This window comes from Antennarius striatus, chromosome 6 (genome assembly GCF_040054535.1).
Source record: "Antennarius striatus isolate MH-2024 chromosome 6, ASM4005453v1, whole genome shotgun sequence".
In the NCBI taxonomy this organism is placed as follows: Eukaryota; Metazoa; Chordata; class Actinopteri; order Lophiiformes; family Antennariidae; genus Antennarius; species Antennarius striatus.
This window is the reverse complement of record NC_090781.1, coordinates 14,698,557-14,723,499: the sequence shown is the minus strand read 5'-3', so window position 1 is coordinate 14,723,499 and position 24,943 is coordinate 14,698,557. Positions and strand designations below refer to the sequence as shown.

Genomic DNA, 24,943 nt, shown 5'->3' with positions numbered 1-24,943 from the left:
TTCCGCTGTAGCCTCGGTGCAGCTCACGGACAGACGGGTGTCAGTGGACGGGCTGTGTGAGATCTCAATCCGTTCACGCAATGGCTTCGTGGGATTCGCCAGGTTCTGACTTGTGATTTTTAAAAACCGATCTTAATTATCCAGATGGAAAGAGAGAGGACTCGTTTTCAAAACAAAAATGCCGTGAGTCTTGGAAGTTTCGTGGATTTGTCCGTTTTCAAGTCTTCTGCGCGCACGACAGAATTGCTTCATTTGATTTATTCTCAATCGGTCTCACTGTTTATTAAGTTTGGCTCATTTATTACCAAACTACCTGACAGTGTGCCAGAGGTGTACCCATCGATGAAACTGAAGTTGTGCGTGCTATGATTTTGAATCGTTCAAGGGGATTTGTGTTGAATAGAACTGATGTTGAAGCAGGGGTCGAGTCGTGGAGAGAGCGTGGATTGAACCCAGCTGTGAGTTTCACTGAGTCCCGATCGTTAGTGTTTCAATGAGGAGCTGACAGAGGAACACAGCTGAGGAAGAAACCACTCATGAAATTGTGTAACGATGACAATTTGAGATTACTCTGTAGAACATAGTGTGAGTTTATTGTGACATCATTTCACTATATGTTGTTTTTTTTTTTTTAAATATCTTAAAGCGTAGTCGCTCTTTCCACATGGGATCAGAACTGACTTTATACGTGTTGTTCTCTTCCGTGCTGTGGTCCATTTAAGCCCAGTGGACCTCCGGCTCGGCAAACTAGTCGGGGGCACTTGCGGGAATGGGAGAAGCGACCCCTGCTCAGTCTTCAGCGGGACCATTCGTACCCATGTTGGGTGTCGGTTTAGGAACTATGCCCGGTGGGGTGGGCAACGGGCCGGTGGTGGCCACTTCAAGGGGCTCCGCGGTTCCACAGCTGCACAGTGCCATCGTGGAGCGTCTGCGCGCCCGCATAGAGCTGTGCAGGAGGCACCACTCTACCTGCGAGAACCGCTATCAAAGGGGTCAGGTCGAGAGTTCGGATCGAGAGCACGAGAATACCCTTCACCTGCTCAACATCGTCCAACAAGGGCCAGGGAACAGAAAGGCGAAGACCAGCCGGGGATCCAACCAGCAACAAGCAGAGTACAGCAGGACAAATGGAGAACAAAATGGCCTAGAGGGCGAACAGAAGCTGTCCACGCGTATTGCGGTGAGTTCTGTCATATATATATATATTAGAGCTCAGTTGGAGATGTTGGAGGTGCTGACTCTCAGTGATGATGGATGGAACTCATTGATTGTCATGGTGATGATATGGCTGCTGTAACTCGTGAAGGTAAACTTATCAACAAAACCAGAACTCAAAAGGACCACGAAAGGTAATTTAGATCTGAAATCTTCTCACCATTAGTTATAGTCAGGATAACGGACTTATAATGTGCATATTTCTGCCTGAATTATTTCAATTATGTTGGTGTGACATTTGATGAACAAGCACTTAAACCTCAGGCCAGCCCTACAGAATCACCGAATCCAGATCAAATAATGATCAGAATGAAAACTAAGGTTTTCCTAGTATCTAGGTGTTGGATTGTGCTCATTAAATACGTTTTTGAAACAAAGCTGTTTTCAAAGCACTCCATTCAGAGGAAATGGTTTTGGGGTCATTGGGCCATGGAGAACTTTGTATTTACTGCAAACATGTCAGCATCTCTACTGTGCAGCTGATCCAAACAGAGGAGGAGATGCATTCTGTGGCTTTTTTAACCTATTTAATATGCACAATTTTCTGTACAGACTATCCTGCCACGTGAATTTCACATTTTTGAAAGTGTGCTATGTGTCATTGAACGGGGTTTCTCTGTCCATAAGGGATCCTGCATTTAGATAAAACTTTATGACCCTATTTTTGATGACTTGGAGAACTTTTTTCAAACAAATCTGTGTAATAATGAATATTGACCAAAAAAAAGTCGGTATGTTCACCCTCAACAACAGAGCCTTGTAAATAACATACCACAGGGGAGCTTGTAACTGTGAAGAACAGCCAGCCTTTCTGTGTGTCTTCAGTGCTGATCGGACTGACTTCATGTACCAGATCTGTTAAGTGCTCAAGTAGTAAGATATGAGATTTATTGTGTTTTCTTTCATCTTTGGGCATGAGGGAGTTCAACATCTAAACTATGATTTATTTTCCATGCAGTGTTTCAGTATAATGTCAACAGGGTGAAAGCTTGCAGATGTTCCTGCGATAGCTTTGAGTTGCTTGATGGAAAAATAAACAACGTAAAATCTTTCCAGTAAACTCATAAAAGCTCAGTGATGATTATTCTGTCAGTTCATTATTCCATGGAATTGATCACAGGACCATTTCTACAATATGGCACATATTTAGCTCATACCTTCATCAAAAATTTCACGTACAAGAAACATAGATTTCCCATAATTTATGCATATATGGTACTGATACAACGAACAGTACATCCAAGGTGCATTACTGGAGAACAGGATGCAACAGCCTCATGGATCGTATTGACTAGCTAAAAGAGGTCAGGGAACATCATCATGTACGGTTTCATTTTTACTGATGTTTACTCTGGAGTAGCATGTTCTACATAAAACTGATGAGTGCAGCAAGATTGTTAGGAGGAAATGAAGTCCTGGTGCACATGTTTTTATCAACCCTGGGGTTAATATGTTTTTCACAACTCATGATTGTACGAAGCAGAGCAGCAGACGTTGCAGAAATCCTCCTTGATATGTTCACACTCCATCTATCTAGGGTTAATACCACAGAAAATTGTCTTGAACTCATTCATTTTGAGCAAAAAGAATAAGATATTAAATTAATCACATTTGGCTATAAAGGGAGTAAAACTTGCTGTTCAAAAATGTCCTGGGATGCTGAAGTACTTCATAATGCTCCATTCATCTGAATTAAAAAGGAAGGCTTCTGTGATGGCCGCATGTGGACATATTTTTAACTTTTCTCATTGGAATCTGAGATGGAACTGTATACCATGTGAGGGGCAAACAACACAATGGGTTATGACTAGCTGGGAGCGCAGAGTGAGCAGCACTTAACAATGGAGCTCACTGAGAACAGATTAACAAAGGATATTCTTTTAGATGCAATTGGAGGATTTGGGAAAGGGAGATGAGAGCCTGCTTATCTGGCGACTCAGAAAATGATTTTTCACAATGCTTGCATGAACCTGTCTAAAGCTTTTGGATATTCCTTAGGTGCATTATTAGATGTTTTTCGATCCTTCCCTTCATGCTCATATTGATACATTCATTCAGCACAGAAGTAGGTCAGAGTACAGTTTACAAAACACAAGCCCTGTATTACATTTTACAGGCGTTCAGTTTCATCACACCAGGATCTGGCAATCATCTCACTTTGTGTCTCAATGATAGAGATAGTAGTACACAAATTAAAACAGCAAAACAATTGTATTGATGCACACAGCATTCCATGCATGGCCATGGCCCATTATGATGCATTTAACAAATGGTTCATTAAGCACCCTCTTAAAAGATGTGCTCACCATGAAACAGTTTGAAGCACAAGACCCCCACATAAATGTTTAAAGCTGCTGAATACATTTCCTGCACATGTTTACTTTAAGTCAAACAGGCCCTGAAAATCAGTAGGCAAAGGATACCTGGTGATGAACTGCCCTTCATGCCCTGGGAGGATTTTGTTATTTCCCAGGTTTGTTCTAGTGACAGAACTAGGAATTAAGTGTCTAGAGCAGCATGTACTGCAAACCTAGAGACAGTGAGCTGTTAACTGATGTGCCTGTTGTTTATTGCCCATTTATGATTTTTGTGTGTGTGTTTGTGATTGTGTTTTCACCACACTGTAGTAGCTTTTTCCAACTTTATTGATTTGTGCCAGAACATGATAAACTAGTGATATAAAGCACAACACACCAAAACCACAAATATTCCAATTTCAGTCTGGCTGAAGAACTTGTTTAAAGTGTCATGGTCATTTCTTTCAGGTTTCCTTTGTTTAAAGATTTTAAGCTATGTAGTAAATAAGTACTCTTAACGTGGTGTTAATTAGGTAGACTTGTAAAACCTTGAACAAAATGTTGAAATTGGACACTCAATTGAAGCCCAAATAAGGATTGGAAAAATAAATCCAAGTGCTTTTGAAGCTTATGAACTGGATGGGAAAACATGAGTTTAAAAAATGATGCTTCAGCTATTTTTTTAACATTTTATCCTTTTCTTTCAGAAATAATTTGTATTTCTCTGTACTTGAGAAATTTACTTTTGTAGAAAATAGTCGTGTTGCAAGTTTTATCCAGTCAAACATATACACTGAAAATGTTAAGGTTTTGCCGCTAAAATGTATCACTGCAAATTTGAAAGCTCACTACCTGTGTGTGTGTGTGTGTGTGTGTGTGTGTGTGTGTGTGTGTGTGTGTGTGTGTGTGTGTGTGTGTGTGTGTGTGTGTGTGTGTGTGTGTCACATTAATTTGGAGTCACTGACGTTATAACCATCATTTCACCAGTGGATTGACAGCTTACAACTCAAATAGCATGTTGAAGGAAAAAATGTTGTGGACTCTCCTGTGGTCATGTGTGATAAATGAAGAGTAATGTGTACTTGAACGTGACTGTGAGGTGGGTGTGTACTGTAAGTGCTTCCTGGCATACCCTGTTTGGCTGTTAAACTGCCTGAATCAGAGCTGCCGGTGGTCTGATCTGGCTCAGCTGTGATGTGAAACAATTAGCCCAGGTCCATGGGGGCCACCCACCGTGAAGACCGGAGCGTTACCCAATCCTGTGAATGTAGAAGACATTATGTTTGTATCACAGATCTTTCCATGTTGTCAAGGGAAAAGTAATGTTTTTTCTTTTCTTTTTTTTTTTTAGTTTAAAGAGTAGCTGACTGTTAGTTGGTGTGAATGCTGAATTATTTTAAAGCCACTGTAGTGTGGAGTGAAATTGCTGTGGGTGCTGTTTATTGACAGCTTGACAACACTGTAAGCCTGATGTGATTAAGCTTGTGCCATTGTGTATACTGTGGCTGAGAGATGAGTCGAACATCTCATAGTGCTTTGATGAAAAGACATTAAGACAGGCCTTTTATATACTACAGTAAAATCATCTGTTACTCTCCTCCTCCTGTTTGGGATAAGTGCTCGTGGTTTAAACCAGACAATATCTGTCTCATTCTACTTATGAATAGTACATTTTTTGTAGGAACATTTGTTAGATTGTCTTATTAGTTCAAATAGATGGTACTTGAAATGAAAACAGGTATATTTAAAATGTAATGCATGTCACAGTGTTCAGTTTTTTATATTTTCAGATATGTTCATTTAAAAGTAATTTTGTGTGAAGGTCATTGTATTACTTGGTACTCTTATTGAAAAAATCTAGTGTAGAGAATGGTCAGACACCTGGGAACTTATCTGATTGAAGTCTTCAGTAGTTACAGGCTTTGGGTTGATATAAATGCATCATTTTACATTCACAAATCACCACGGATGTTATTTAATGAAATGATACCTCCTAGCATCACAGTGATGTGCTTGACATTAAGAGTTATTTCATGAGCATTTTTCAGACTCATTCTGGTAACACTTCAACAAGAAAATTGTTATTGGCCTTATTATCGCAATCCTTAGCATCGTGATCGTGCTCAAGACCACATAAACATAAGGAATCATCATTGAATACTGCTCAGATTGCAGCTTTTTATGCCTCAAGTAGTTGTCATGTCTTGCAATAAAAGTCAGAGCCATGTAATGTGTTCTGGAGATGAGACAGTCCTGTCTGAGGGCAGTTCATAGATTTTTTGCACAAAGCAGATCTACGTAAGCACCACTGTCCTTTAAGGATAGGGGTATTGGAGGGTTAATATCATACACAAGGCTAATGCTGTGGCCTGTCGGTTTCCAGGAAATGACTGCCTCTGGAGGACATTTGTTTGGACAGTGTGTTGATTCTGACTTGGTTAATAGCAACTGAATCATCTTCTGGATAAATGTTGCATGAAATGAATGTCTCTATATCCTAGTCAACATGCTTTTATAACATCAACACGCATGTATTCTAAACAACCTATCTACGTCTACATTTTGTCACCATGATTGCCATTACCTGGAGAGTGTTGTACAAGCTTCAACAAGTTTCTCTGTCAGTAGTCAACCCAGAGGTCAGATCTTTGAGGGGCACAGAACAAATTTTTCTGATGACTAACATTTCCCAGGGATTCTTATTTTTCTCAGTCCCATTGAGGTAATGAGTACATTTCATGAAGTTAGCAAAGAGAGTATTTTGTATTACTGCACATAAACTGCAGTTTTTACTGTTTTTTTGGGGTTGTTAAATAATGTTACCTCCTAGGCTCCAAGAATGTGTTGTCAGAATAACAAATGTGATATAGGAGATATAGGAGATTTATTGATTGTGCATTTTTTATGAATCAATAATATAAATAGAATAACAATAATTCTAATGTAGAATAAATGTCTGACTCATGCGTAGGGTCCTTTATCCAACTTCCTTTTGTCTAAACTGTTTTATCTCTGAATATATTTGCATCGTTTTGTTTTTACCGTGTCTTTAGAAAAGTCTTACTGAATATCCAAACACTTCTTAAAACAAATATGAATCGGCTTCTATTTCTATTTGCTGAAATATTAGCTATTTAATGTAAAAATATAGCATTTTTAACTGGATGATTACATTTAAGCTAACTACATACAAATTGCCTTAAAAGACAATGCTCAGCAAATCTAATGTTGTACATAAGCAGCAGCACTGCATTTGAAATAGTGCTCTGTAAATCTAGGCCATCTCTGTACCTGGCATGATTTACAGCTTCTCCTTCTGAATATAGTAGGCTTTCATTCCTGACTAAATTAAATTTAACAAGTTTCATGTTACCCAAAACACTCACACATATACAGTATATAAACACTAAATAAGACGACATAAACCGGGCATTACAGGCATTTGTAGTCACTTAGCTGGCCAGTGAGAATCTGATAAATCAAAGCCATTCTTAGATCATCTGGTATACAATATTTGTTGTAGTTTTGGCCTAAGAACCCTTTCACCCCCAATCCCCAAGCACGCGCGCGCGCACACGCACACACACACACACACACACACACACACACACACACACACACACACACACACACACACACACACACACACACACACACACACACTGTCCACCCTGCTGCACATTTCATGTTTTATTCAGCAAGCCTTTGAGAATGCTGTGTCTGTCTTTGAAGAGTGCTTCTGAACTCCTGTAGTGTACCCATCTTATCCTTCCTGTTTATGAGGATGATCCAAAACAAATGTGTACACAGACCTTTGAATGTACAGGTGGGCCAGGTAACTGTATCTGCTGCATTAGGCCTTGATATTATGGTAAATCTACCTTGTATTTTAACTGGAGCAACTTCCAATGTAGGTTCAAATCCCTTTTCTTCATAGTTATGATTGCTAACCCTAAACCTGGCTACGGTCTGCAGCGTTTAGAAGAGTGCACAAGGTAGGAACTTTACTGTCAAACATCATGATAACTTTGTAGAAATTACACAAGCAACATCAACCTGTCTTCTCTGTTGCGGTGTACGTAATGGTTGTGTGGCCAATCTGCAAATACTTATTCACTACCTTCATGAAAATATGCCATGTGTGTGTGTGTGTGTGTGTGTGATAAGTGTTGCTTTTGTCACATGAAGTAAATACAGATATACAGTATTTTTTCCTGGTGCTACAATTATTACATCCTGCTTCAAAGCGGTGATGTATTGTAATTGTCAGCGTTTGTGTGTTCGTCCGTTTGTTCGTCCATCCGTTAGTTAGTCCCCCACATATCTTTGCAACCGTTGCTGTTAGAATGATGAAACAAAAAGACAATTACTCGGGTGGCAAAGGGGATGAAAATGAGATGATGACCTTGACCTTGAGGAAAACTAAGTCAAGGTCATCATCTGAATAAGATAGAAAGACGAAGGAGAAGGCCAATGTGAGTAAGACCGTAGATCAAAGCTACTGCTTTTAGCTATGAAAGTAGGTCAGAGCTCTATCTTTGATCTTTGACATATGCAAGTGGTTAAGGGGAAAATTTTGAATTCAGGGGTGTTGCAGGATGTTGCAGTCTGTGACTGCATTGGTTCTCGTTAATAATGTAGTTAACCAAAAGAAATGTACATCTATTATAGCAAATTAATGTTTTGTTATTTGTCAAACAAATATACCAAACACTTTTTGAGATTTTTGTGATTGAGTTCTATACTGTTATCAAACTGAGCCATCAACCTGATAAATTCACTAAAAAGAAAAACCAAGTACCAAAATAATGACCCTGTCAGTCTTCAAACCTCCAGCAAATTACTTGGCAAGCCTTTCAGGCACCTCTGGTGATTGTTGCTATTCTCAAGTGTCACCATATTCTGAAACATTTCTGTCTTGAGCCTTTTCACACATTATGACAGTACCAGAATAAGACTGTATGAGACACGGTCAAGCAGGTGATTAGGACTGCAGTATTTACGGAAGCCTACCGCCATAAAACTCTAGAGAATATGAGGAAAAGGAGGGCAAGCCTGGGAACAGAATTTTTTTATTTATTTTGCAAAGCATGGTGGATAAACACTTTTGTCTGCAATGCATTTTCTTTTCAATACATTTACTGTAGCTGTACATTGAATATAGATTGAAGATGATTAAGTGCTGCATATTGAACTGGTCAGAGGTGTAGACTACAGAAACAAATACATCACTAGAGACATGTGATTGGTTTGCTCACATTAAAGAATCTTTTTTCAGAAGGATAGAACCATTTACTTGCATGTCTGTTCTATGGCATTGGCAATTTCCATGAAATGTTGATAGGTCCCTAGGTGGGAAATTTGTGGTGCAGATTTCTGTGAATTTTGATGCCTGCTCCCATTCATACATGACCTCCAGCAGCACATGCATCTGAACATTTCAGACATAGAGAGGGTGTGTGAAAGGGGCTTTAGACTCTGCAATAGACTTGTGAATATGCATGGATACTTGTTTCACGTTTTGAATATGAATTACCCCACTATTCAGTGTTTCTTCCAAGTGAACATTTCATTGGGTTGAAATACCTCCACTCCCAAGAGGTTTGGATTAGAGAGTCCCCACTGTATCCCTTTGTTGTTGATTTGTGCTTTCAGCATGCTTCCCGTTGTTGCCAGCACTTGGTTTGAATTTCAAACATTATGTGGACTTCAAAAATCTTATCTGTGCCACTTAAGGCAATGGGGAGTTTTAGGTTGTCTAATATATTAGTGTACTATTGTTTCTATTCAATCAATTTGACTAAGGATGCGAGAATTCATGGCTTTTCGAGGCTTTTGGTTTAGTATATATACAGTATGTGAATGTATATATATGATGTATATACATGTATATGTGTGCTTAAATATGTATTATTATGTATGCTTGTGTTTATGTACTGTATATGTTTCCATTTACCAGAGGCATCTTGTAAATGTATCTGCTCATGCCCGATGTGATTTCTACTACTGTGAGAGTCTTTGAGGTTTGTCAAGTTTTTCCTGCTTGACTAAAATTGAAGAGAGGGCAGGATTGTTTGAGGGAAAGAGAGAGGGCGGGGGGTGTAGGGTAGTGCCTTGGAATTTCTTTCCACAAGTGTTTTGCGACCCACTGCTGAAACTGGAACCTTGTGGGAACAAACATGTTCAGGTGCATTTTGAATGTGCAATGTGTAAAAATGGTGAATTCAAACGGCATGCAGAAATAAACACAAACACTGGTGCCTTTTCAATTATGTGGTCAGAAAATAGGAGTTTATTTCACTTTCAGTTGTTTACTGTCTGAACAACTATGAAGGTTTTGTTTTAAGGATGACAGCTGTACAATGCATGAATAAACAGGAGCTTATCTTTAACTGTTCTCACAGCTTATCTTAGAATCAGCCACCTGATATTCCACAGTTTCCTGGAGTTGTTGTTGCTACTGTTGTAAACAGGTCTGATTATCACAGTTGCCACTGGAAAACTGTTTGTGGATAGAAACTTGGTACCATGTTGACTGTTTTTATTTTTGCTCTAATAGCAGAATATTTCTTTATAGGCAAATCATACAAAGCCCTAACAATATTACTCATCTCATATGTTTGCAGAGAAACTATTGTGTTCAGAGTAAAGTGGCTTTATTTGCAGGATTTGCAATGGCCTATTCTCCTCAGGGTCATTACCCTGTTCAGAAAATGGGAAAGTGGACTCCTGATGTCATTGGCAAACCCCTTGCACAGAATCCTGGGTTAAACTGGGAGGAGAGGGCGATGCTAGATCAGAGTTCAGACATGTTTACATTACAGCTCAGGATATTTCTCAGAGCCCGGCCAAGCTGCTGAAGTTCCCAGGCTCCAGAGTTGCAGAGTGCTGAAAAGAGGCACAAGCATTCACTTTTCCTTCTCTCACTCCCAGTTCTATACTCTGTGTTCCAAGTCATAGTTCAACTCCATTTCCACTGTGATATTGTTCTGTTGTTTCTTTCTGTTTAGTTGTTGGAAATATTATGTAAAATTTATGAAATACAAGTCATACACTTGGAAAGTGTTAGCCTTTCTGACATCTTGTTAGTCATTTTTTAGCCATTTTAAAATGTATTGAAGTATAATACATTATTGTAGTATTTTGTCTGTACTTCTCCGTTTCTTCGTCTCACTGTGATAATAAGAATGCCGCAACTACCAAACCTGTCATGATTGTTATCGAAGCTGTAAACATTTTCTTTTAATTAAAGTTATCCTTAAACTAATATGGCTTTTTTGCAAAGTTAAAATAAGTAGATCGTACTAGACATTTAAGGATGATTCTTGTTCTTATTTAAAAGCTGACGAGCTGAATCTTTGCCGGGTAGTGTTGCAGAATTTAAATAAGATCATCATGAATGGCACTACTTCATCACCCTACCATGGAGCTACTAGCAGGTTTATACCAAATAATTAATTTAAGTATCAGGATATAGTTCACTGAATTTTTTAGGTTTCTTATATTTTGGAACTGGAAATTATGGTGTTGGCCATTGTTTCTATTTTAAAATTGTTATCCAACCCAGCTAATAAAAGGGTAAGGTTGGGCAACACAACAGATTTAGTGTGTACCAATGTATTTGCAAGAGAAAAGCCAGCGTAAATTATAAGCATACAATACATATTGGGTTCAATCAACTGTGGCTTCCTTAGAAATGTACACATTTCCCTGCCCTTTTAGGCACTGAGTTTCAACTTAAACTGTAGACAAGTAGTAAATACTATGGATAAGAACTTTTGGTTTGTAAAATTAGATAATTTTACCCCCCAGCCCCGTATTCTTTGTCCCTACAAACAGGTAATCCTCAAGGAGGAAAGCAATATTTAACTATTACAACCGCACTGTTAAAATAAAGAGTTGGAACAATCTAATTTTCTCTTACCCGAAATCATAATCTGAGGCCCCATCCACGCGATGACGGGTTTTTTTGAAAACGCAACTTTTTAAAAACTCATCAAACGATTCGCGTCCACACGACAGCTTTTTCAAAAAAATCTCCGTCCACACGTAAACGCAGCAGTGCATTTTCGAAGATGGCTATAAGCATACCAAACCATGTGGTGGCAGTATTGAGTCAAATTTTATCCAATAGGAATCCTCCGTGTTTCGTTGTCACAACACACGGGCCCATAAATATGACATCACAGTGGTTTTCGTCGCAGGCAAGACGTCAGCGTTTTTAAAAAGTTGCGGATACACCGTCCACACGACAACGCAGACCCAGCGTTTTTTTAAAAATCCACCTCGGCCAACGTTTTTAAAAAGTTGCGTTTTCGTTCCGGATATCTGCGTTGTCGTGTGGACAGAAGGCGTAAACGCAACAAAAAAGTTGCGTTTTCAAAAAATCCGTCATCGTGTGGACGGGGCCTGAATCAGTCTTCAAAGTTCTGCAACAGTCAAATCCTGGTTCACATGAGTCAGGCTGCTGGAGCTGCCTGCATGGAGCATCTAGCGGCTAGAGGTGTAACATGGGTGGTGTTGTTTCTCGCCTCAGCTGTGGCAATAAGGCTGAGAAGCGTCAGCTGGTTGTGGCTGTGTTAGTCTTCTGCAGTGGTAAGGTGTCTTGGTACTGAGCATTGGTGCCTGCTCTTGCTCATCCTGGACTCCAAGCACACAGACTCTGCTTTTGCATCTCCAGCACACACAGTGAAACCAGGGGATGAGCTCTTGTTGTTATCTGCCTCGTCCAAGCATCTGTGATTTGGCAGACTCATGGTGACAGATGTTGTCATTGGTTTGGTGACTATATTAGACTGATTTTTGCTCGTTCTATTGACATTGGCAGGTTTTTCATTTTTTTGTATGTTGGCAAGTTTACATTAAATCTATTTGATGGAAGTCCATGAGTTAATTTAACATAATTTTTATGACATAACTTTCAACATGTAGACAGTGTGTATAAGTCTCCTAAACTGTTTTTGCCCCATTTAATTTAAAGTCTCCAAATCCTTGTTTTTGATTCATCTGGTAAATCCAAGTGATGTGTGTTTCTTTTAGAACATGAATTGGTCTTAAAGCAACTATAAAAGGGAAATCCCGTATGAATGGCAAACCAGTCTTATTGTATTAAAATTAAAGCAAAACCAAATCATGTGTATAATCCAATGACCAACCCCAGAATCACCTTTTATGCATGTAAAGTTTCAAAGATCCTATGAAACATTTCTGCTATTTTCAGCTGCATTTGACTCAGGTCAAGTGCTGCCTCCCATTGAGCATTCATAATTTATTCAACTTTATATCAATTTTATTTGTCAGTACATACATAACCATGCTGAACTGAATTCTGTTTTGAATAGTAAAATGAAGTGATAGTTCTTTGTAATATGTCTTGAAAATGTGTTTGAAATACCAGAAATAAAACTTGTGTGCTCTCACAGGGTCAGAGAGCAGTTCATGCTGTAAGACCCCTATAGATTTATTTAGGTTAGCTCAGTCCACTAGGTCCTGGGCAGGACCTGAGGGTGGCGGTTCAAGGCCCGTGTAGACCAAAAAGGTCAGCTGCCAGTGTGAGGTGCCAGCTCACCTCCTGAACACTGCCGAGGTGTCTTTGAGCAAAGCACGATCTCCCTACAAGTTGCTCATTGGGATGCATCAGGATGGAATTGCCCGCTGCTCTACACACACACACACACACCCCCCCCCCGTGTGTGTGTTTCAGGGGCCTGTACATATATATTTATATGCATGTCGAACATTTATATAACACGAGTGGAAAAATAATTTCCCCATGAGGGATTAATAAAGTACATTTCTTCATATTCTTTCAAAATGATGGCGAACAATCATAAAGGCTCAATTCCACTGCCTGTCTACTTATAGAAAAAAACTGATGCTGCATTCTTGTCATAGTTGTTTGTGAGAAAGTGGGATTATGTGTGTATACATGATAACAAGGAGAAAAAGAGTGAAGAGAACATTCCTTTCTCACTCCCACTCTCCTCCACCACACCCCTATTGCTACTCGCTGCCACCCCACCCCCAGTTTCCTTCCTGTGCTTTTTTTAGAGTCCATTGGATGTTTATCCCACATCCGGTAACAACGCTAGCCTTTTTATTGCTATAACCTAACAACATGGTGTTCTGTGGTTCTGTTACACACAGACATGATCGCACCTGATTCATCAACTTCATCTTCAGCTTCATGTAACAGATTCATTCAGTGTACTGGTCGGGTGAAGTGTTTCCTTGAAAAAAACATTTCTGTCTCAAACAAAAAAAATGTTTAAATGGTCTCAAACACTGGTTTTGAAAAATGTCTTCTTCTTTTTTTTAATTACTGATGGCCAAGAGATGAGAGATGGCAGTAGGGGGTGTTCAGGTGGTTATTACATGTACATCGCCAGATAGTACCAAACTACACACTGGACAGTTAATTAAAATTAATGTTCTTCGTACGTTGCTTTGCCAAAAAAAGTCATACATCAATTTTTGATTAGACTGCCTTTAGCCTTGATAGATAGATAGATAGATAGATAGATAGATAGATAGATAGATAGATACACAATTTCCTCCGGTATTAATAAAGTAACAGCATACACAGTCTGGGTGACCGGTGTAGTTTGTAGTTGTAGTGGTAAATTGCAAATAGTCAAAAATACCTTCCATCAAAATCCAGACCCTCAATGGACGCTATAGAAAGCATTTAGAGGCTGTTTCTGCAAAAAGACTAAATACTAATCTAATTTGGGTGCCCAAATTTATGCAACTGCCTACTTTTGTTTGAATAATAATTGCACACTTTTTGTAAATCCTATAAACTTCATTTCATCTGATATATGATATATTAACTGAAATTGTTGATCCAAACCACCAGTGATTTATAAAAGAAGGTCAGGAAAGTTATCAGGGGTCCCCAAACGTTTTCATTCCACAGTACATGTGTGCTGGTAACGGCACGCACTCACCATAACATCTTTTTGATAGTCTAATGCAATATCAAAAGACATCATGTTGGTGAAGGGTGAGTCTGAATTGACAACTGCATCCCAAATACTGTATTCTCAATGAGGTTAAAGTCTGACTCAGATGGCCAATCCCTGTGTGAGCTCTCTGGACGACTCTCCCACAATTTTATCCCAGTGAATTGCGACATTAATATCTTGGAATATGTTTGTGCCATCAAGGTAGAAAATGATGGAAGAACCTGGATATTCAATATATTCAGGAAGTCAGCTGACCTTATTTACCTGAAGCAACTTGATGCAGTCATCAATCTTGAACAGGATACATCTGAACTCATCAGACCACATGACCTTTTTTCCATTGCTCCAGAGTCCAGTCTTTATGCTCCCCATCAAAATGAAGTTTCACCAATAAGTGGTTTATTTAAGGCTGCCCTGCTGATTAGTGTTCAACATAACATTAAACAAGTTGTTGTTGTTGTTTTGTTTTTTTTACATTTCATTTGTTATATTACAAAACATGTTTGTCCAATGGAAGACTTGTTCCTATTTGCGTAGTTATATCAATTTTTTAAAAATGTTTTTTGTTTTTTTGGTGGGGGGGGGTTGGACAGGCAAAGTAGTTCAAAGTGTCCTGTCAGTAGTTTAAAGAGTGGTTAAAAGACAGAAAACATTTTCGGGCTAGTGGGAATTGTTATGTTGACTAGTGGGAAAAGGATTATTTCTCTATATGGCTAAACCGGATCTTGGATTGGTTTGGGAGATTAAATTGGTTCCCTCTTCTGTGACACTTCTTGTCCTTATTAGACCGGAACTGGTCTGAAAGGTTTTTTGGGGCTGTTATATACAGTATATAAACAATTTTCATAATAGGACTTATAAAAACTTCACCAATAAACAGAATACAGGTTATTCAAATATTTCATGTATGATGTCCTTGTCAATGCAGCAGCAACTTTTCAAATACAATACTGACAATTTACCACTGATTGTCCTTGTTGTCATTTCCACTGAATTAATTCCCTTGAAGGAGGAATTTTCCTTTTATTTTGCTGCCTTGGCAGAGTTGGAATCTCTAAGCTCATCTGTTTAGCATGAAGTATTCAAAAGTGAGGGGAAAAAAACAGCTGTCTAGTCAGGGAAAAGATGCCTTTGCCAGTTGAGCTGTGAAATCCACACAAGCAAGCAGGATAATCTCTTCCACACTGGCCAAATATCACATCACTGGATGGAAATGCAGATTGTTCCATGTACACAACCTTGACCTAACAGTGTGTATTTTAATGTGACGGCAGCATAATGTATTATGTGACATCCCAAATGCGGTGACATTGGCACTAAGGGTAGATGTTCCTTTTTTGTTTGAATAACAGTTCTACTAACAGGATCATAGAGGAAATGATTGTGAAATGATTGTAGTTTAAAGTGTAAAGTGTATAAAGTTACCAATGCTTAGTTTTTGTTGTTGTTACTGTATTGTGAAAAAAGGTGATGTAAGAAATTTGGACATAGCAGCATCCTTAGTTAGGGCCAAAGATATCATTTATAATATTTTCATTTACAGAATGTATTTCTGTCTCTTGCTGTAGCAGAATATATGTTTGGCAGGGATAGGATTGACTTCAGTCTCTGCCAAAACCTGTATGCAAACAGCAGGAAATCTGTTTTGGAACAAAGTACATGTTTTTCACCACTGTAGAGGACCAGTGTAAAATGCAACTTTGTTCTTTTGAAGAAAATAATTTCCACAGTTCTCTTGATTAGCACAATTACTATCCATCAGATTTAAATCACACAATTGCTTTATTTGACTGAATTTCAATGATTACATCATGGGAAAGTTAACTTTTCCCCCCCCCCTCTACTTAAAAGATTACGTGAGAGCATACCATGTCTCTCTCACTAGCTGAGACATGTATAAAGACCTGGTTCACATGGCCAGCCTGCTTGCAGAAACTTGCATTCAGAGCCACAACCTTGAACTCTCCCTACCATGTTGAGATCCACCACCTACCTAGACAGTGATTAGCTCAGTACCTGAAGGGCTCTGTTCAAATGCCATTAAGACCATCCTTGAAATGTTTTTTCTTTATTTTTTAATTCTACCATTTCAAGACACATTTCTGAAAATAAATATGTAGCCCTTTAGTTTTCAGATTGTACTTTTCTTTCCAGAAGCCACGGCTGTTGACCACATGATCTGACATTTAAAGAATTTGAACTAGATGAAAAGTTTCCCATCTGAATTGATATGTTATTGAGAAACAAACTTGTAACAAAGATTCTCATAGCATTCCCAGATGTCTTGTTTCAAATGGATTAAACACATTATTAATATTAAATTCATTGAAAATTGTTTTAATTGCAAAGTAAGGAGACCTCTACCATCGTGTGATTAGTCATATCCTTTTGAACAATGGACAATGAATGAGTGCTAATCTACAAGCGAGTGGAGCGCCTATAACTGAGCTAATGCATCTGCTCGTCTTCCAGCCCCCTACCATGTTGTGTATGTGTAATGTGTTTGAGGAGGTGGTTTGTTCCATAGTTGTTGAGTCATTGAAGAATGTCGTATGTAATGCAGTATTATCTAAAAGTGGAGCTTTTTCCGCCAGGCCTGTGTTACCGTCTCGCTGCTAATCACTAAACATGGCGAGTGAGAAAATCAGACATAGTGGACGCTGTAAAGTTTATTGTTGGACTCAGCGGCATTTTATACAGCATAAAATGGCAGAGGGTCTTTTTGGGGGGTTTTTTGCCCTGAGGGCAATAGCTGTATCATTCCAACAATGTCTGCTGTGTGATCGTATCACTTTCAGACTCTCTTAAATCCAGCTTGAACTGCAGCATCCTCAATTGGGTATCCTTTCCACTCCGCTCGGCATTGTACACACCAGTACAAAACAGTTGTGTGTCAAGGAAACATTTGATTTATTAGGGCTTTGTTTGAAATGCCTGTCTGCTCGAAAGAGTGGCGAGATTTGTACTAAAACCAAAACAATAAAATAAATGCTTTTGACATTATTATTTTTTAACGTTACTGTAAAATGTTTATTGCTATAGGGGCAATGTAAAAACAAATAGTAAGATAAATTAGAAGTGTGTTATATGATTCTTTTTCTACTTATATTTTGGAATTTGGACTTAAAATTATGTTGGACTGATGTTAATTTACTATGCTACCTGATTCCAAAAGGTTTGTTATTTTCTCTTGGTTATCAAAAACCTCACCAGGCTCTGCAATCCAAAAAGATGTTCTTTAGGCCAAGTTATTCATTAACGAACAAAGCAGTTATGAAGTGGTTTGTTTGTTTTTATGGGTAGTATTTGACAAATATCTAGGATATATCAGCTCTTTTTTTTTTTTTTCCACTTTTTGCACTTCTGGGAAATGTCAAGCTGATGATACATTTTCAGAGGTCACATACTTTCTGCACCATGATCCCCATTGCCCCCCCCCACCCCCACCTCCACACAACAGCACTTTTTCCTTGGTTGGAGTCTGAGAGAGCTCTGCAGTGTTTTCTGTGTCCATCTCTGCCAGTGCCGGCCGGGCTTCACAGACCTTATTTGGAATGTAAGAAATGATAGGAGTGGGAGTCAAGCAAAGCTTCCCACTCATGTATTTATTTCTTCTTACTCTCTAGCTGTAGTAGTCCCTTTTTCAGAGAAGAGTAGCAGAGAATTGTCGTAGAATATGAGCACAGACGAGAACAACTGCATCTTAATGGACACGTGTATAATTCATGTGAAAGCTGTGAGACAACAAAGTATATCCTTTTCAGATTTTTTTTTTTCAGTGAGGAGGTTTAATACACTAAATGTGTTTCCCTCTCTAATAGCGTGAGGCTTATCAAGACCTAATTGAGTGAAGCAGCATTAGCACAACATTAACCACTCTGCCCAGGTTTCCCACGGGATATGAAATGGATCCTTGTTTCACTCAAAAATTGCCGGCGTAGTGCTGCTAAATAGCACTCTGCTGCAGTCACATCAAGATATTGACAAATATTGTTTCCTAAATTGGAACAGCAATCAGTGAAACGGTGCATCTAGGAATTAATGATCCAAATAGCTGCAGTGCTTTTGGATCACTGCAGCTATTTATTACAATTAAAGACTATCAAGGATTATAATCCACATTAGTCTGATGTGTTGCATTTGCTTATGAAGTTAGATCGTAGTTTTTTCTTGTTTTTGTAGTGGTCAGAGACATGACTGGAATGGTTTAGAACTGTGTTGCTCAACTCAGCAGTGGCAGGGTTGGCTCTTGCCATGCTGCAGCTGCATGCTGAAGAACAGCCAGATGTTTGAGATGGTGAAACGAGCCTAGTGAGCAGGAAACAGCTCTGCATGCCATAGGAATTGTCTTTGAAAACAGGAAGGGAACTCGTTCCCTGTTATGGGCCTTTTCCTGTGGCATGACCAGAGGCAGGCCTTGTGGATGATGGTTGGTGGGAATAACTTTTGAAGGCAGCAACCTTTTTAAGATTTGAAACATTCTCAAAGAGCTGTTGACCTGTTTAAAAATAATTTGTTTTCAGGGATGCTTCAGTCATTGTATTTTCTTATGTGTCCTTTTTTCGGGTTATTTTTCCAGTCTGAACTCATGTTTTTATGTGATCAGACTGAAGAGATCTTTGCAGCTTATTGAATTAACCAATATTTTATAGCTTCATGCTGCCTTAAGGTTCAGATAACTTTTTTTTGTCCTACTTGGCTTTCTCTTATGCAATAGCTAGCTAATTTTAACATTAAAGATGGTTGGCTAGAGGGTTTTTTTTCATAGTCATGCCTGAAGGGATAAATGATTTCTTATTTAAGGTCTTTTCTGCTAAAAAATCCCTTAATATTCTGATATATAAGAACCTTCCTATACACCAGACAGTTTTCCATGCTTAAAATCTTTTCATACCACCCGTCTCAAGCATTTAAGCAGATAAAGTGCATTTACATCACTGTCATCATAGAAGACACATCGGGTCATTTCTTTTTGCTGCTCTCAACACGCAGCATATTAGTTGTAGATTGGTAGAGCAGACATAGTGTTTTCAGCATATGATATTGGGCCAATGAGAATTTAAGCTTGTGTGATCAAATTGAATCCTTTTACAATATAATAACAGTTTAGTATATATGCAGCTGGTAGAAAATAGCTGTTTTGTTATGTTTATGTTGCTCATAGCTTTTTAAATGATAGGCCATCTTCCTGTTCACTTTTCATAAATGCACGAAGACAGATTTGGCTGTTGTCCAAAGGCAAAGAAACAACAAAATGTGTTTAGCTTAAGACGTGAAAGCTACACCTGGAAATGATTTTCAGTTTAATGTTCATTTAATATAAACTTATGCTTTAGTTTTTCTGTATAAGTAATTTATTGATAGCATTCATTTGAGTGTTGAAGGTACAGATGGTCCAGAGGAACCTCAACCCTCTTCCTTAAATGTCTCTGTGATTAAGAATGACATGGAGATGAGAGGCGACAGCAGTGTCAGGAGTTCCATGAGCCACTTGGCCATGGGTGATGTGATGTGACGGCTTGTCACAACGATGTTGGTGACCTATGGAATGTCTGCAGTGGCGTGGCCTAGCTGGTGTTATAACGACGCCTTCTACCTTGCCCCTTTCACATGCACTTGCATACCCCATGTTTGTTCCCAGGATCATGCCATTTCTCTTCCTCCATTTTGGGAATTTTCACTGCTCTTGAACTCTGATATTGTAACTGAGTGTAGAGTATCATCTATGATTCTACCTGGACAGGTCACGAATAATTGGAGTTTTGGAACACACTTTTTGAAATACATATTTTATTAGGTACTCTCCAGTAATAGTGTTACTTTTCTTGTTTGCCTTTCTCACTCATAATTTAAAGAATGTTAAGTATTATTCTATGGCTAAGCACTATATACTAGTGTATATACTATTGTATTTTGTTATGAGTATTAAACATATTTTGGGTGCAGCTTCCTTTAGTTTGGCATTTTCACCTTTAATATTCTGAGCAAAATGCATGTAAATGCAAGGAGTTATTGAACTGCTGGCTTTTAATACATAGATTTGAATAGTGGAGAGATACGTGAATGAGAAACATATCCATTTGATTTGTTTTGTGCAACATTTTATTAAAATATCTAGTTTTTCCATAAAATGTATGAGCTGAGCTACATTAACGGTTATAAAAATCTTCCTTCAGTAAATATAATGGATGAATTCTCTTCAAAGGAGCTCTTATCATCACTTCCCATTTCCCAGAGGCAGACACAAAGCTGCCTCTTTTTTTTTTTTTCCTGCTGCTGCTGCTCATCCTTCTCTCCTGTCTACTCTCCGGAGGGCAGCCTGAGTCTAATACAACTGTGTCAGGAAGTGTGGGGATGCAAAGTGCTGATGAGACAAAAGTAGCCCACCTCTGCAGTGTGCTGCTTCGTCCCAACACGCGCCAGCCTGATTAAGGAAGCACACCGTGAACTAATGCTCCTGTCCCTGTTCAACCTCATGGCAAATGCTTTGTAGGAATAGATTAAATGTGTTTCTTTGAGGGAATAGGAAGTTATTTTCAAGAACTTTTGAATTTGACTTCTATTATTAATTTAACTAATGACTGAAGTCTACTAATATACATTCGTCCACAATTGGTTTCATTGGGGGGGTTAGATTTGTGTGAATCTTGCTCCAATACATATCTAGGTCATTATTTCCTGAGATTGTTATACTCTTATATGATATATGTTGATATATACGTGACATACCTCATTACATCATTCCTGTTATATGCTGATCTTTACGCAAAATTTGAACCTTAAAATTAGCTGAAGTTCAAACTAGATTTTCTGTGTTTTTTATTGTCCTGGATGTTCTTATTGTCTGTGCAGTTGTACCCCCTCAAGCGAAACCAAATTTAAAATGAAGCTTGAAGACATTTTTTTTAAAAGTTCAAAACATGGTTATTACATAAAATTATTTCTCCTTTTCATGTTGTGCACACCTTACCTCTTATCAGAATAAACAGATTAAAAGACAAGACAACTTGACATCCCACTGACATGAATTGACTGAAACTGAAAAGTACCTTGTGAAATTCTGAATTTTTTCATCCACAGCTTCCTCACCATTCTTTAAATGAATAGAATTTTTTAAGCTATTTGTGGTGCTCTATTGAATTTCTCTGGATGTTGTATCTTGGCTTGCAGCTTTCAAGAGAGAGTAGAAACCCTATAATTAAACTGAGCCCTCAGCATTCTCTAAGTAGATAACTGAATTACTTTTATGACAGCTGATCATTGGCACTGGTCTTAGAATTCTCGTTTCTTGTCTGGCAGTAAATGAAATCCCCACTTACAACAGTAAGGTACAACAGCAACCTGCGGAAGTGCATAAATATTATGTATCCCTAGGAACTCAATAGTCTGATATATTCCTTTAGTTTGGAACTGTTTTCCATGTCAAATGCCAAGAGGCAGGTTTCTAACTCTCAGATCAGGAGAGGATTGCAACATGTTTCAGGGCTCTGGTGAATAGATTAAAGACTGGCAAGCTGGATCCTTTTTTTTTTTCCTTTAAGCTGCATACTCATTTGCAAATACAAATATAAAACCTTTGAACACTCTCTGCAACCAATATCCTTTAAGCACAACACTGAGGCCACTAGACTTACAGATGGTTGCAGGAGGCCTCATGTCGTGTCCCTGTGATGGCTCACCCAGAGCCCCATCCACAATGCTCAGCATCACCATCCTGCTCAGCTTGACACATGAGCTACCAGCCCTCCAGCTCCCAGGAATAGATGGCTTCTTTTGACAGGACCAAGGTCAAGTTCCTCTCTGACACATTCAAAGGGCGTCCGTGAGCATCGTTCAACGGTTATGTTTAAAAATGAAATCCCTTCTTGACTTTCTTGTGAAAACCATTTTCCATTTAAGTAGGCAGAATAAAACATTGATACCACAAAAAGTTAATTAGTTAATCTTTCGAACATAAGATACTGTGGGTTATTTTTTTCTTTTAACTTTTGAAAGAGGTTTTCCAACTTGTAGAGGAATCCCTTTCGATAAAACTAATGAATGGCATGGTCATTATAACTAACAACACAATAACAAATATATGTGCTCAGGCTTTTATCTTTGAGATGATCAGTATGTAATGCATATGCTTCACCCTGTCATGCACCAAGAGTCACTTTCAAAGTGATTCAGAGCTTCTAAGCTCATTAAATGTTAATCAAGAAGTCTATTTTCAGATCACTTGGAGATCTGTCATGAGGTTTGCAGGCCATCTAGGAGTCCACTGCTTCTGAGTGGTGAGCAATGTGTGCATGGGATAGTCCTCTATCTTTTGGAAATGGAAATAATATTTTTTAGCTTTAAATTGATTTTTTTTTTTTGTGTTTATCTAAATGAAGGCTGGGCACAGAATAATTGTGAATGTAAAAAAACCCCCTTACAGCTCAATTTTTGAATTTTGAAATACCTGTACAACATGAAAAGAAGTCTTGACTGGAGTCAATTTTTAAATGGCAGAGACACTGTGGCAAGGCATCCGTGTCTCACAATGGCTTTTCGCAACACATCTTCTTTCCGTTCCATTATTCATGATGTGTTTTCTCAGGCAGTCCCTTGAACCATGAAGAGTACTCCTGTCTGTCTTCTCAAGAAAGAGCCCTATGGAACGGGAGCGTGCGTGCTTGAACTGCACACACAAGACCTGTTTTCATCTGCATTTGGGGGGGACATGTCCAATAGTCTGGAGGGAAGTGCATTGTTTAATAGCCTGCATCTCAGTGAAGATGACAAAAGAGAGAGTTTGAAAGCGCCTACGACTACTAGATTAACTTGTGCAACATTTTAAGTATCTTTAATTCACTGCTTGAAATTGCTATCAGCCAGCCAGTAATTACACAGTTGACATCTTTCTTTTTCTTCTATGTTCCCAATCTGGTTGTTTTTATTGAGTTTTGCCTTGGTGAGTTTATTTAACTCCAAAATCAATGTAGCTTTTCTTTGTAAGCATTACATCTATTTCAATCTATCACATATAGTTAATTCTAGTCATAAACATGTAACTGAGATGGTAATTTGTTTTGGGTTTTTTTTAATTTAGGCAAAGATTGTTATTTGGGACAATGCATTTTTCCCACTCTTAAATTTTTGAGTATGCTAAACATTCCCTAAAATATGTCTCGTCTGGGTATTGTAAAAATTTTGAATGTTAAGAGTTTTTGAGGTATATTTCAGTTGCATGTCAAACAGCATTTTGATTTTAAAAAAGCTAAATATAAGATTACCATTTGTCAACTGACTTTTTTGAAGGGCAGATTGAAAAGAAATTGACAATTTTCAGATGGCAGGCTTTGAATTGTCTCACTAACATTTTCAATTGGGTTCTTCCTCTAAATGCAATACTGTAGTGACAATATTGTTGCCAGATACTGAAAGTAAATGCTTATCAATGTGTTGACATTATCATGCAGAGCAGTAGTAATGATTGGTACATGTGCTCAGTAGGTCAAACTAGACCCCTTCTTGAACTTTCCTTCCTCCAAATTTCAAGCACACTCCAGTAAAGTTTCAGTCTTGCACTTTGCATAGATATAACACTCTGGTGTTGGAAATATCAGCCTATAGACACACACATCTGGCAAAGATTCTGTGGTAGTTCCCACTGTAAGTGTCTCCAGGGAAACGCTTTGCCATTGTGACACACACATGACCCACAAGATAAAAAAACAAGGAAACAAACAGATAAATCTTACAATGTTTTGTCACTTATATAATAAAATAAAGTTTCTCTTGAATGTTAGTCAATTTGCATTAAACTACATACAAAACTGCTTGTATTTAACAGAGGAACCTTGGTGAATCATGGAGGTTCTTGTGTCTTGATTAAAATAAGAAGTAACTGTGTATCTGTATTACTTCTGCTTATGCTCTTAAAGATTCAGAGTACAAAGTGAAATGCAGGATTCACTCCAAACCCTCAGGCTGTGAATCATCTTAATCTAATTTGTGCCAGCAGGTGGAAATGACTCAGATTTGTTCCCACGGTTAAATATGTATCACACTGATGCTTTTTTCCTGTGCTAAGGTTGGTGTACAATCAGACATTTTGTTTTCAAGTAGGTATTGCACTAAAAATGGCCACGTATCAATCATTTTAAAATGAATGAATGTGCCTAAGATGGTAACTGGTTAGACAGCTAGTCTTTCTTGCTATTTGTTCATAATGCCTCCATAGCTTACAATAAAAAAAAAAAAATCATTTGACACGAGAAGATCTGCTCCTGAAAATATAAATCCAATTTCATTCAGACTCATGTTCTTCAGGTCTATGGAGTGTTAGTGGGCACTTAGTTGTGCATTACCACTATACACTATTACTACTATACATTACTTGCATGGGGTAGGACAAAGGAAGTCAGACATCTGCACCAGCATGTTAAGCAGAATCTCAGCCACGAAGGAGAAACGCTGCTATCTGACGAAGCACAA

The 24,943-nt window shown here is 38.4% G+C and overlaps 1 protein-coding gene across 1 annotated transcript in view; it reads left to right on the top strand.

Annotated features, from left to right (window-relative positions):
• The window catches only part of maml2 (mastermind like transcriptional coactivator 2), a 34,459-nt gene continuing 9,516 nt past the window's right edge, over positions 1-24,943 (top strand). Inside the window, exon 1 of the mRNA XM_068318052.1 lies at positions 1-1,180. Within this exon, the coding sequence (XP_068174153.1) occupies positions 770-1,180 (411 nt within the window). The 5' untranslated portion in view covers positions 1-769. The remainder of the gene's footprint in view (positions 1,181-24,943) is intronic.